The sequence below is a fragment of the Gobius niger genome, assembly GCF_951799975.1.
Source record: "Gobius niger genome assembly, contig: SCAFFOLD_66, whole genome shotgun sequence".
Classification (NCBI taxonomy): Eukaryota; Metazoa; Chordata; class Actinopteri; order Gobiiformes; family Gobiidae; genus Gobius; species Gobius niger.
In genome coordinates this window covers 32344-44853 of record NW_027639167.1, presented here as the reverse complement: position 1 = coordinate 44853, position 12510 = coordinate 32344, and the positions used below count along the sequence as shown (strand labels likewise).

The 12510-nt window shown below is 40.9% G+C and overlaps 1 protein-coding gene across 1 annotated transcript; it reads right to left on the bottom strand.

The window, feature by feature from the left end:
- Nucleotides 1–1248: 1248 nt before the first annotated feature.
- Nucleotides 1249–2965, bottom strand: LOC306982814 (uncharacterized protein; the record flags this gene model as incomplete). The annotated part of the gene is made up of 1 exon (XM_079583264.1): nt 1249–2965. The coding sequence occupies exon 1, from the start codon at nt 2860–2862 to the stop codon at nt 1249–1251; it is 1614 nt and encodes a 537-aa protein (XP_079439390.1). The 5' UTR covers nt 2863–2965.
- Between the last annotated feature and the right edge of the window lie 9545 nt (nt 2966–12510).

Sequence of the window (12510 nt, the reverse complement as noted above, 5' to 3'; positions counted from 1 at the left end):
AAAGAGGGTCTCCCTGACTTGTTCCTCTTTTTAAATCAAAAAGCCTCTAAATCCAGTGCTTTTACCTTGCATATATACGCCTCCAATAAACATAACTTCACATGTTATTGTTAAAGCTAAAGGAAGCGGCGGAATTAAAAAGTAACTCGGCTCATTTAACTTAACTTAACTTAACTTAACTTAAAGGTCTGTTTTCAGGGTCACAGAAATGCTGGAAAACTGACCTGAGATTTTATTAAACTGATGTAATGTTTTCTAATCATGTGTTCAGAGTCTCACAAATACTTTAATTTACTCATGAAATCACCACTATAAAGAAATCAGGTGTAGGGCCTTTAACTTGTGAACATTATAATAAGGACATTAATCATACAACCTTTTTAAAAACATTTCTATTATAAAACTAACAGGAAACCACACACATACTGTTTGCTTGTAAGTCGTTAAAAAAAACACAACTTTATGATTTTGTGAATTTTATTGCAAAGCTCTGAATCAACAGCACTGACAGCTTAAACAGTTACACAGGTGTTTACAATGACTGCTTAATATACAGAATGATTACAGTGATAGAAGGAACATAATAATCATGAATACATAAGTGTGGATTAAAAATACAGAACCTTAACTGTGGCAGCTTTAATGACGTCATGTGACCCACAGGTGTCGCTAAAACAACACTCGACTTTGTATTATCCATAAAACCATATAGAGCCACTGTTATTAGAGAAAAAAGAGCAAAAAATTAACATTTAAAACATTCCAAATAAAATTCCAAAGGTTTTGAGGAAAAGAAAATATTAAAGATTCTAATGTAAAGTAATGTAAATCACATGTTGCAGCAGATACTGAGCATCAGTTAATACACACAAGGCATGTTACATATATATATCATTATTAAAGGAACAATGTACAGCGATAATTATGCTCAAAGACAAAGGTTATTGGTAAAAGGTGGGTTTCAAAGGTGGGTTTTTCAATCAGGAAAAATCAGTGCACAATAATTGTAAAAAAAATAAAAATAAAAAAAATCATCAAGAAAACGACTTGTCTTCTCACATGTCCACTTTCATAATTTTTTTTTTTTTAATCTTTCACTTTCAAAGCCAGACTTTTATCCTCTCCATGTCTCGAATGCAATTTAAACACAAGCCGAATTAAAATTCTTAAAACACAGAAATGTGGTGTGTGGTTTTCTTCACACCTGCAAACGTCAAGCGTTGCTGAAATATCTGTGGGTTACTTTTCCTAAAATATTTTGTTTTTCACAAAGTTGATGCACTTTGTAAAGTAACTGGCTGCAGCTTTGTTCTTCTCCTCAATCTGACGTTTCATTCTCTCCAGTTTTTGGACCTTCTCTGTGTCTCCTCTCTCCTTCATCTTCTCCAGCAGAAACTCCAGATGGACATAAGTGAAAACTGAGTCCACGTTCAGGGCGATCTGCTCCAGCTTCTCAATGATCTGACAGGCCTCGTCCAGAAGCTTCATTTTCTGTTGTTGAAGTTTGAGGATTTCCTTCTCCAGATCCTCTAACAGGCTGGTCTTCTCCTCACTCTGGGTTTTGTTCTCTTCATATTTTTCCTTCATTTCTTTATGGGTCTTTTTCACGGTTCTGATGTTGTCCACATATTTCCAGTTCTCTTTCACATGATCTTTCACTGGACATTTTTTAGAGCAGGAGGTGCATCTTCCTTTTTTCATGACCTCACACCAGGATGGATCCCAGGCCCAGGTGCATCCTGGGTAATGACAGTTTTCTTTACAGTTATTACAAGTGGTAGCTCGAACAGGCCATAGCCATCCACTCTCAATTTTTTCTGTATCTCTGTAGACCTCGTCTACATCTATAGTAAACTTCTTGTTCTTCTTCATCTCTTCTTCATATTTTGCCAGTTTCACTTTGTTTTTGTTTATTGTTTTCTGTTTTGTTTCTATTGTTCGAACTCTTCCCTCCAGGTTCTGGATACAGGCCGTCAGGCGGATTCTCTCCTTCATCACCTCCACGGTCGTCTTCAGGGACTGAGGAGGACGTTGTTTGAGAAACTCTGTGAAGTCTTTCATTCCATCCTCGGAGGTTTCAAAAGCTAATTTTGCAGCCTTTTCAGCTTTCTTGTTTTTTATATTTTTCTTCTGACAGTTGTTGAAGCAGAAATAAACTGGTTCATTGTTCTCGTCTCTGGCACATTTAACCTTCGCTTCTTCTAAAGCTTGAAGAGCATCTGTTGGCTCTGTTCCATCTGAGTGAGTCATCAAGGCCACGATGTTCTGCTCCATGTCTCTCCCAAACAGAGAAGTGACTGAGTTAAAGATATAGGCCGTTCTCTCGTCCAGTCTGTTCACTGTGGCCTTCAGCACCAAACCCACTGCATCAATGGAGTCCACTTCATCAGGGATAGAGAACAGGTCCCGGAGAAGTTTCGTTACAACATCATCATATTCTATTCCTCTGGTGTCTCCGAATCCTGGAGTGTCGATGATGGTCAGAGAATAAGGAACAGTTTTCCCCTCGAACCCAAACACTTCATAAACGGTCACTGCAGTGGTTTGAGTTTGTGTCTGAGGCCTGTTCTTCTCCTCTTCAATGATCTCAAACCAGACTTTATCTTCAAACTTCACCCCCATCACAAAGTTGACCAGGGCGTTGATGAGAGTGGACTTCCCTGACCCTGTGGCCCCCACCAGGAGGACGGTCTTATTTGGATATTTGTGATTTCTCTTCCCAACAGTGAAGCTCCTCAGGTTAGAGTTTTCATCTGACTGTCTGTCCAGATTTATGATCTTTGTTCTCAGCTGGTAAAGAGCTGGAGGACCATCGTCTAGTTCAACACTCTCTGAGATGTACCTGGAGAAATCCCCGTCCATGTTGGCCCTGGTGAAATAAAAGCAGAGTTAGTATGAGACGTTTATAAAAACATATTAATTCAAATACACCCTGTGTCAGTTTCCTGGTGTCTGCCCATCGGTTCGTACAGGATCAACAATGACATTATTTTAAACAGCTTTTGTGATAATGACACTGAGTGATGAGAGAAATCCTGAAGATGCAGGTTTGTGTGTGAGCTTTGCTTTAGCGACAAAAGTCCTTTCTTAAACAAACTGCGACCTGAACCACATCCTGTCTCTGAGATTCAGCTCTGACGTGAAACAACAGTTTCCTTTCCCTCAGATGCTCCTCCTCCATCTGAACTCAAACCAAAAGCAGTCTTCATGACCTCAGATGTATTTGGTCATAATGAGCCACAGACTGAAACATTCAGGCAGCTCGGACGTTTCAGCATGAGCTGGGGTTTTCACATGTGGAATATTGTTTTACAAACAAAGGAAATCAGAGAGTGACCTACTTTTGCGCTGCATCTGGTTAATACTAACTGTCTCTCCCGTTCATTCTCAATGGCAAATATGGATGCAGTTCACTTTTTGTCCACCAGCGTCAAATTGGGGGCGCTGTTTCTCTCCTTTCACAAAGTTAAGGAAACACTGTTCTGGTGTCTTGGTGTTTATCAATCACAGCGTCGTAGCATCAACTTTCACAGTTTAACAACTTTTTTTTTGCAAAAATCTATGACTTGATATATAATGATATAATATGACATTTTCTTTGACTTAAAGAAATGAATGAGCTAAAGTCACTGTAGGTACTGCAGGTACAGGTGGTGCTGTTGTTTCCATTTTGCTCTATATCGCTACAATAATTGATTTTGTTCCACTAAAACTAGGCTTTTGTAGCAGGTTTAACCCCTTAACTCCCGCCTGAACCGAGCACATTTTCTCCAGTTTGGCTTTACCCCAATCCAAAAGCTTCTGGAAAAAAGGTGAGAAAATAGCAACAAAACTGAGACAAAAACAATGATGGAAATGTGACAAAAATGTGACAAAAAGTTAGAAAAATGAGTTGAACATCCAACAAAAAAATGATGGAATAAACTGTGATGACGTGAGGAAAAAGATCCTCTCGGCTCAGACGGGAGTTAAGAGGTTAATTGCATAGATTGAATTAAATGCAAAGCTATATCATAAAGGAAAATAAAGTAACTTTTATTATTTGCAGTTATATGTTTCACGCTTGACATGGCCGTGTTTGGCCCGTGACCCACAGGCACTTTTTCATTTTGGCCCCGGAGACAAAAGGTTTGGGCCCCCCTGACCTAAACCCTCTCCTCACTGTGAAGTCTGGAGCTGGAGCTTCAGGTGTGGGGCTGTTTGCCTCGACATGCTGTCATCAATAGAAGAATGACTTCATAAGTTTATCAAGACATTATGCAGAAACACCTGAGACATTCACACAGCGTGGATTAATAAGTGAACCCCTGTATTAAACATCAGCTGATCCTACTTCTGTAACAATAACTGCTTTATGTAGTTACAGATGAGACGCTCACAACGAAAACAATGGAGACTATTGGACATAAGGCTGTGAAAACCTGTCCCTGTGAAGAATTGTCATGTTTGAAATGTGCTAAAAATGTAGCAACTAATTATTCAACATGTACAAACAATGAATGGGGCCTTTGAGCGGAAATGTTTATTTTGGACGTATGACAGAATGAAAACGTGAATAACCGCTCCAGTAGATCAGTGCAGCATGTGTGGCACCTGGCCAGAGGACACACGGTGAAAATACAGATCCAACGATAAAGAAGTTTCCAGTCAGGTCGGAATGTAAACGCTCCTGCTGCAGGTTTGTAAAGGGAGGAGCACTTCTGTATTTGTCACGCAATGTTTCACGGCTTCCGGATCAGGAAGAAAAAAAAACGTTCAGACTCAGAGGGTTTTCACTCTTTTGATGAAGCGGAAACTTTTCTTCGACAATTGTCTTTTTGTATGTTTTTTAAAAAGCAAAGCAATTTCAGGTCTCTGTATGTGCTTTACACGCGCTTGTATTAACATCTGAACAGCCTCTTTTTGGGCCGGGTTAGACTAATGTGACTAATGTGACGGTGTTGAGGGTACGCCGGCCCCTGACCTCCATCTGCCGTTAAGACTTGTGTGTTTAGGTTTATCTGGATCCACTGTATATCAGCCATCCATCCTGTCAAACTTAGATTTTATGCTCCAAGAAATGTAATAACTCTGAAACAACTCAAACTAAAAAGTAAGAAAATGAAGTAAGTTACCGTGATTTGTTATTATTGTCCTTCTCGCCTCGTCCAGGACCTTCGAGACACTAAACAAAACAAAACCACAGTGAAATCAACACTTCATTAAAACGTTCTCCATTTGAGAAAGAAAAAGAATGGCAAACCCACCCGGTGTGTCCTCGGGCAGCGCTCGCAGCTTCTTACTCAGTCACCAACAGCGACTGAACCACTCACTGCTGATGCCGTTTCAGTCACATGATTTATACAAAGTCAGAAACTGTTTGTTGCGTAACAGCGCGGGATTCACCCTCTGCAAACACAAAGGAAAAACACCGTCTGTCCTGGAATTTAGTTTCATTTTAAGGATGTTTGTTGTAGAAGAACCAACAGTTGCTAAGGAACAAGACTATCTGTCATGATCTGTCTTCTGTCCTCTGTTTTTAGTTTGTTTCTTGGTCTCGTCCTGTCTTTTATTTTGACGTGTGTTCTGTCCTTGTTATTTTGATTTACTTCCCTCGTTACCTGCCGGCCCCGCCCTGATGTGTTTCACCTGTGCCTCGTTTCCTCTTGTATTTATACCCCTGTGTTTCCTCTTGTATTTATACCCCTGTGTTTCCCTTGTCCTTCGTCGCGTCATTGTCTATGTCAGCCCCGGTCTGTTTTAGTTTTGTTATTTTGGTTTTCATCGCTCACTAGTGATGGGTTGATGAAGCTTCATGACGCGTTGAACCTTTCCATCCATCTGGTTCGAGAAAAGGTTCATTTCTTGAAGCTTCATATGCACACAAACCCCCTGCTGGTCAAAATCTGTACTGACATTTGAACTGTTTGAGAGGGCTCTTAAAAACGCCTTCATTTGATTGTGTGTGAATCATTATTGAATCTGTTTGATTATGATCCAAATCAGTGTTAAATTATTAATAAAGAATATATTTGAAATGACAATAAAATTATAATGTACTGGTTACTGTTACAGTTGTCTGCTCTACCACACACACACACACACACACACACACACACACACACACACACACACACACACACACACACACACACACACACACACACACACACACACACACACACACACACACACACACACACACACACACACACACACACACACACACACACACACACACACACACACACACACACACACACACACACACACACACACACACACACACACACACACACACACACACACGCGCACACGCACAATGTATATGAATATGTCATAATTAATAATTATAGCTCATTTTCCCATTGTCAAGTCAGTCAAAAAAAATCAATGAAATAAATGTAAGTGCTTTTCAAAGGACGTGCCACAGATAGGATATCAAGTGAGCTTTATCTGTTGTTTAGAAACAATAATTTTTCCACAAGAGCAGGACTCAGTCGGTTTCTTTTCTTTGAGACAACTTCTCCAGCTTTTGAAAACACTCTTTCACATGGAACTGAGGAGGCAGGGGTGCATAAGTATCCAACAGCAAGCCTGTACAGGCTTGGATATATCTGCCTCTGCCTCTCCCAGCACTGCAGAGGGTCCTCAGTCCTGTCAATGTTTGGTTCTGCCAGGTACCGCCGTGCTTCCACCGTTGCATCTGCACAATTATTGGTGGTCTTCTTTGATTCTGAAACCATTGTATCTAAATGACTCCAGAGTCTGGTTGCTGAAAGAAGAAACAGATATAAATTAAGTCATAACTCCAAAGTAAATGGTAATCAAAGCAAAAATACTGACCAGGTCTTTCAGCAGCACGATCCTGTGAAGATGTTGATGCTTCAGGCACTGAGTGAGAAGTTGACCCAATAATGTGCGCACATTCTGCTGTGAGCCTTTTGATGGCTTCCTCTGTCTTCATTGGACAGAAGAAGCCAAGTGCCTTAAATCTTGGGTCAAGAAGTGTTGCCAGGGAAAGGATGCTCATGCTCTGTACTTTTGACAACTTCTCCCTCAGGAGCCTTATGAGGTGCTCTCCCAATTGTCGAGCCACTGGCACTGCTGTTTGTGCAGTCTCCTCCTGGATAGCCTTTTCAATCCTTTTTAGTAATGGCACCGCTTTGGAGCCAGATACTTCTTTCTCACCCGAGAGCTCAATTGTGGCCTCGTTAAAAGGCGAAAGTACTGCCAGGCACCCGCACACAACAGCAAAATCCTCTGAGGTCAGAGCAGGGATGTCCGATGTGAGGCCTGCTAAAGCTGCCCCCACAGGCTCCCTGAGTTCCACCACTCGCTCCAGCATTTGGAAGGTGCTGTTCCACCGTGTTTCGACCTCTTGGATCAATTTCTTTTTAGTTATCCCCATCTGATCCTGAACTCGATCCAGCTTTTCCTTCAAACATAAAAAGTAAATTTTACACATGTTGCAATGGAAAATATTGTGAAAACAAATGTGAAAATGATGTTGCTTACTTTGGCAGTTGTACTGCTTCTAAAATACCCCACCAGCTTCCTTGTCTTCATGTGAATACTGGCTAGTGCTGGGGTTAGATCCAGTGCCTTTTTCACTACTAAATTGAGTGTGTGGGCAATACACACTGCATGGCGCAGCTTCAGCTCCCTGCCACAGGCCAGCATGTTTGCTGCACCATCAGTTACTAGAGAGACAGATATAGGCTTTACTAACTTTGAAAAGTAAATATACAATAGAAGTGAGATACTACTTCCAGATTGTGTGTCCCAAATATAATTTAAGGATACCCATCACCTTTGACACCATAACGTGACCATGGTCTCATATTTATCTATATGTGTCCTGACCTAAACATGTTACTTTGGATCGAATGCCCCACTCCTCCATGAGGGAGGATTTCACACTGGCCAGGTTTTCTGCCGTGTGCGCCTGTGGGAATTTCTGTACCTAGTAATGTTGACTTCAGACATGTCTTGTCATCAATAAAATGGCATGTTACAGCCAAGTAAGCATCCATGTTTAAAAATGTCCACATGTCTGCTGTCAAACTGACTGCAGGAACTTTCTGGACCTCAGCTTTGGCCTTCTCCTTCTCACGTTGGTATCTCTCCTCAACCATAGCCTTCACCGTCTAAAGGAAAGTTGAAAAAGAAAACAATCAATATGTTGAATTGAAAAATACTCTCATACTTGATTAATGTCACCAAACAAACCTTCTTGTTGGGGTGATGTAGGTTGGATCTAGTTTAGCCACAAATTCTCTAAATCCAGTGTCCTCCACTAAACTGAGAGGCTGGGTGTCTTTAATGATCATTGACACCAAGGCATCGTCGAGGTCCTTCTTTCTGCTCACTAAAAGACACAAGAAGATGGTTTGGATTTTTGTTCATGTAATTTCAATTACAATATTTTAGAAAAATATGTTAGTTGTATATTAGATTTTAAATTGCTGACCTGGACTTGGTCCAGCCACATTCCCTTCACCATTTTCATGCATAGCACGAACATGCCTCACCATAGATGAGGTGTTATTATTGTATCCCAATTCCTTGGCACACAATAAACACTTCACCTTAAATTTAAAAGGAAAAAAAAAACATACATTTGTGAGGAGATTAAATTAAAAATGTATCATGTAACGCATCATTTATTATTACTGACCTTATTGGGAGAGATGAGATCAAAATGTTCCCACATGGGTGAAAACTTTCTCTTTCTCACAGGTTCCATGCAAAAAAGTTAGGATAGAACAAGATATATATATCACTGTCACTCACAAACTTTATCGCCAACACAAACCCACAAAGCTTGAGCGGAGCCATTGCTGTACTTATATAGATTGAAACGTCATTCGTGACGTCACTCACCCAAAACAACACAGGCTTCGAACCGCGCTCCGTTAAAGACTTCCGGGATTTCTTGACTCACGCTCCGAAGCGCCGACGCAGCACGACCCATCACTATCGCTCACTAAACATCACCAGTTTTGTTGCAGTCCTGCATTCTGGGTTTGTATTTTCTTCACACCACCTCCTACCATGACATTTGGTTTAGCCCAGTGTACAATGCATTACAATAATCCAGGCGACTGGTGATGAAGGCGTGGATTAAAATCTCAAAGAACGGGTTTTGCTTTAGACAGTTGTCGAATCTGGAAGAAGCTACTTTTCACGACGGAGTTCACCTGAGCGTCAAGTTTAAGATCACAGTCAAACCTCACACCAAGATCTGTGACAACAGGCTTCAGGTACTGAGACAGCGCCCCCACATGGGCAGAGGAAGCTCGACTCGGCCCAAACACAATGACCTCAGTCTTTTTATCATTTAAGAGAAGGAAGTTTAAAGACATCCCTTTCTTAATGTCCTGAATACAATCTAAAAGCTGACATGCGCTATAGGCATTTTCCCTCTTCAGAGGCATGTAAATGTGTGTGTCGTCATATGTGGGTCCTGTGTTAAAATGTCACTTGACCTAAGATGACTTGTTTTTGATTGAAATAGTTTTGATTTCCGTAAATATGACCTCCTAATGCTGCAGATTCAAAGTGTGATGCAGAGCGAGGAAAAGGTGAGTTTATAACGGGAGTCGATGGGGCAGAAAAAAACACTAGGGAGAAAATGTGAAAACTCAACTTTACAAACAAACTAAAAAAAACGATCTAAATCAAAGCTGTTACTGATCGTTGACCCAAGGGTGTTTTAGAATAAATGTAAATCCAATTTCTGCCCAAACTCACTTTTTATACAGAAAATTAACCACTCTCTAACAAAAGGAAATAACTCATTGCAAAAATCATGTCTTCAGTCCAAATGAGAAAAAGGTTTTTGGAAGAGAAGAAGAATGCTGATCCCCCACTGTTACTTTGAACTAACTCCTCAGAGTTCAACTGCAGGTCAGACGCCACGAGTGACACTGAATACTTTATTATGTTTCGCTCTGAAAACAATCACACCATTATCCACATCACGCAACACAACACAAGTCTTTCATTTCAGTTCAGTTTATTTTGAAAGATTTTTCCTCCCAATATCTACCAGACGTCATTTGATTAGTTTGGAATTCATGCTGTAAGAAACACGATAGATTCGACAGCACTGGTCAAGCACAAAGCCAGTATCAGCACTCTGCCCTCCACCAGAAAAAAAGATAAAAGTAAAAGCTTTAAATTCCCACACTGTTCTCCATCAACTCTGGATCCAGATACGTGTACGGCAGGTCCAGATTTGCGTTCCGTTTGCCAATAGCTGCACCTAACTCTTTCAGTTCTTCTTGAAACTTCTTGATCAGGTCACGGGGAACCTCCTCACAGAACAGTTCTTCTGGGTACCGACCGAGAGGAACCTGAGAGAACAGCAAAAGTCATGAAACCAATCACACAACAGCAACAGTAGCTCACATGGTAAAAGTAAAAGTCATATACAAAGTCTGTGGACTGTTCGCTGAGGAGCCAGAGAATGGCCAGGATGTTCACGGTGGCGTTGACGTCAGGGAGTGTTTGCAGAAAGACGTTCTCGTTGGCTCCGCCCTTCACGGTGGGCGGGGCGCGTTGTAAGGTGGGCGGGAAGTTGGGCATCCAGTTCCCAATGTCCAACTGCAAAGCATCAAAATCACCCGAGGCTGACACATTAAAACGACACACACTCTCGATGACAATTGAGTTTAGATGTAACAGTTTAATAGTTGCTGCCTCCTCCCCCAGACTCTGAGTTTCTCTGCTTAGACTTAGAGGTCCGGTTTACTAGATGTGCATCAGCGTCTGCCATGATCAGAAGCGTCCGAATAGAGCTGTCAGTGAGGAAGGAGTTTGGGAAAGGAGCCTGTGCTTCCTCCTTTAGCATAGGGACCTCTGGAGGTTCCTCACTAGCGGTTAGGAGCTACGTGAAATCCCATAAGCCACCACAAGACGGTCTAGAACAGGGGTGCCCAAAGTGGGGCCGAAACAATTCTGTTGGCCAGAGAGAGACCTACTTTTGCGCTGCGTGTGGTTAATACTAACTCTCTTCCATTCATTCTCAAAGGTAAATATGGATGCAGTTCACTTTTTGACCACCAGCGTCAAATTGGGGGCGCTGTTTCACTCCTTTCACAAAGTTAAGGAAACACTGCTGTGGTGTCTTGGTATTTATCAATTACAGAGCGTTTTAGCAGCAACTTTCACAGTTTTCCATTTTTTAATTCAAACGTTGTTACATCATCATCAGTATATGTTAAAAATTGACTTATAAAAGAATTGATGCTGAACTGACACTTTTTCAAAATAATCTAATGTGGCATTTTATTTGAGTGAACGAATGAGGTAAAGTTTCTGTAGGTGATGTAGATGCAGGTGTGTTTTTTTTGCACTAAATTGCCACAATGGTTGATGTTGTTCAACTAAAACTAGGCTTTTGCCATAGTTACCATTTGTTTTAAAGGTCCTATATCATGCAAAATCGACTTTTTAGAGCTTTTAGCCATGTTGTTCTGCTATTTCCTTATCAAAAACACCCCCAGAGTGGTTTGTGGCTTCATTCACGCAGCTCTCAGTAATCCTCCTGAATCCTGCTCTCTGAGGCTCCGCCCTCTCCTGGTGAACGACTGAGTGTTCAGTTGTGTCGTAACAACGGAACGGAAGTGCTCGACGTCTGTAATGTAATGTCTTAATTCTATGCTTACGGACGGATTTAATTTGTAAAACAGCTTTTTCATTATTTCTGTCGTAAGAGAGAAACAAAGAGTAAAAAATGAAATAAAAAAAATAAAATAAAAAAAAGGTTGTGCCCGAGGTGCTTCCAGGTCAGCTCGTTATAACTGGACACACCTGTTCTTTATTCTTACCTAACGATAATGTCACGGAGAAAAAGAAGCGCGTTTGGCTACGGAGTTTATTCAACCTTTTTCAAGGAGAGGCCACTCTTCATCAGAAGTGTTTTTTTTCTCCGGGATTCAGCGACTTTCACCAAAATATTGTTTTTCTGTGTCTCTGATGGATGTTTGTGAACCTTCACCAGAATCAAAGTGGATTAACTTTTATAACCAACGCGAGTCCCATAATGTAAACAGAGATGGAGCAGAGGGTGAGTCAGTCCAGATGTCAACTCCGTATAACTGCATCGTGAAGTGACTTCACTTATTGCTGTTTATTTATATTACGGTAAAGTTGTATGTGCGGAGAGAGGGGGCGGAGTTAACTGAATCGAAGCGTTTTGTCTTCCGGGTTCGAAAAATACCTCCAGAAAACACTTATATTTATCACAAAAATGAGTGCTCCATAGTGGTAGAGGTACAATATATCATATAAATGCCTATACTTAACTTTGAAATGGCTAAAATAGCAGGATATAGATCCTTTAAACTCTCTAAAAGATGTGAAAAAAGCCAGTAAAATTCTGAAAGAGAAGTGTGATGATACACTTACTGTTGAAGAGGTTAAACGGGGAATAAAAAATCTCAAACCCAACAAATCACCGGGCAATGACGGCCTGACATCAGAATTTTATCACAAGTTCTCTAACGGAATTTCAGAATTTAA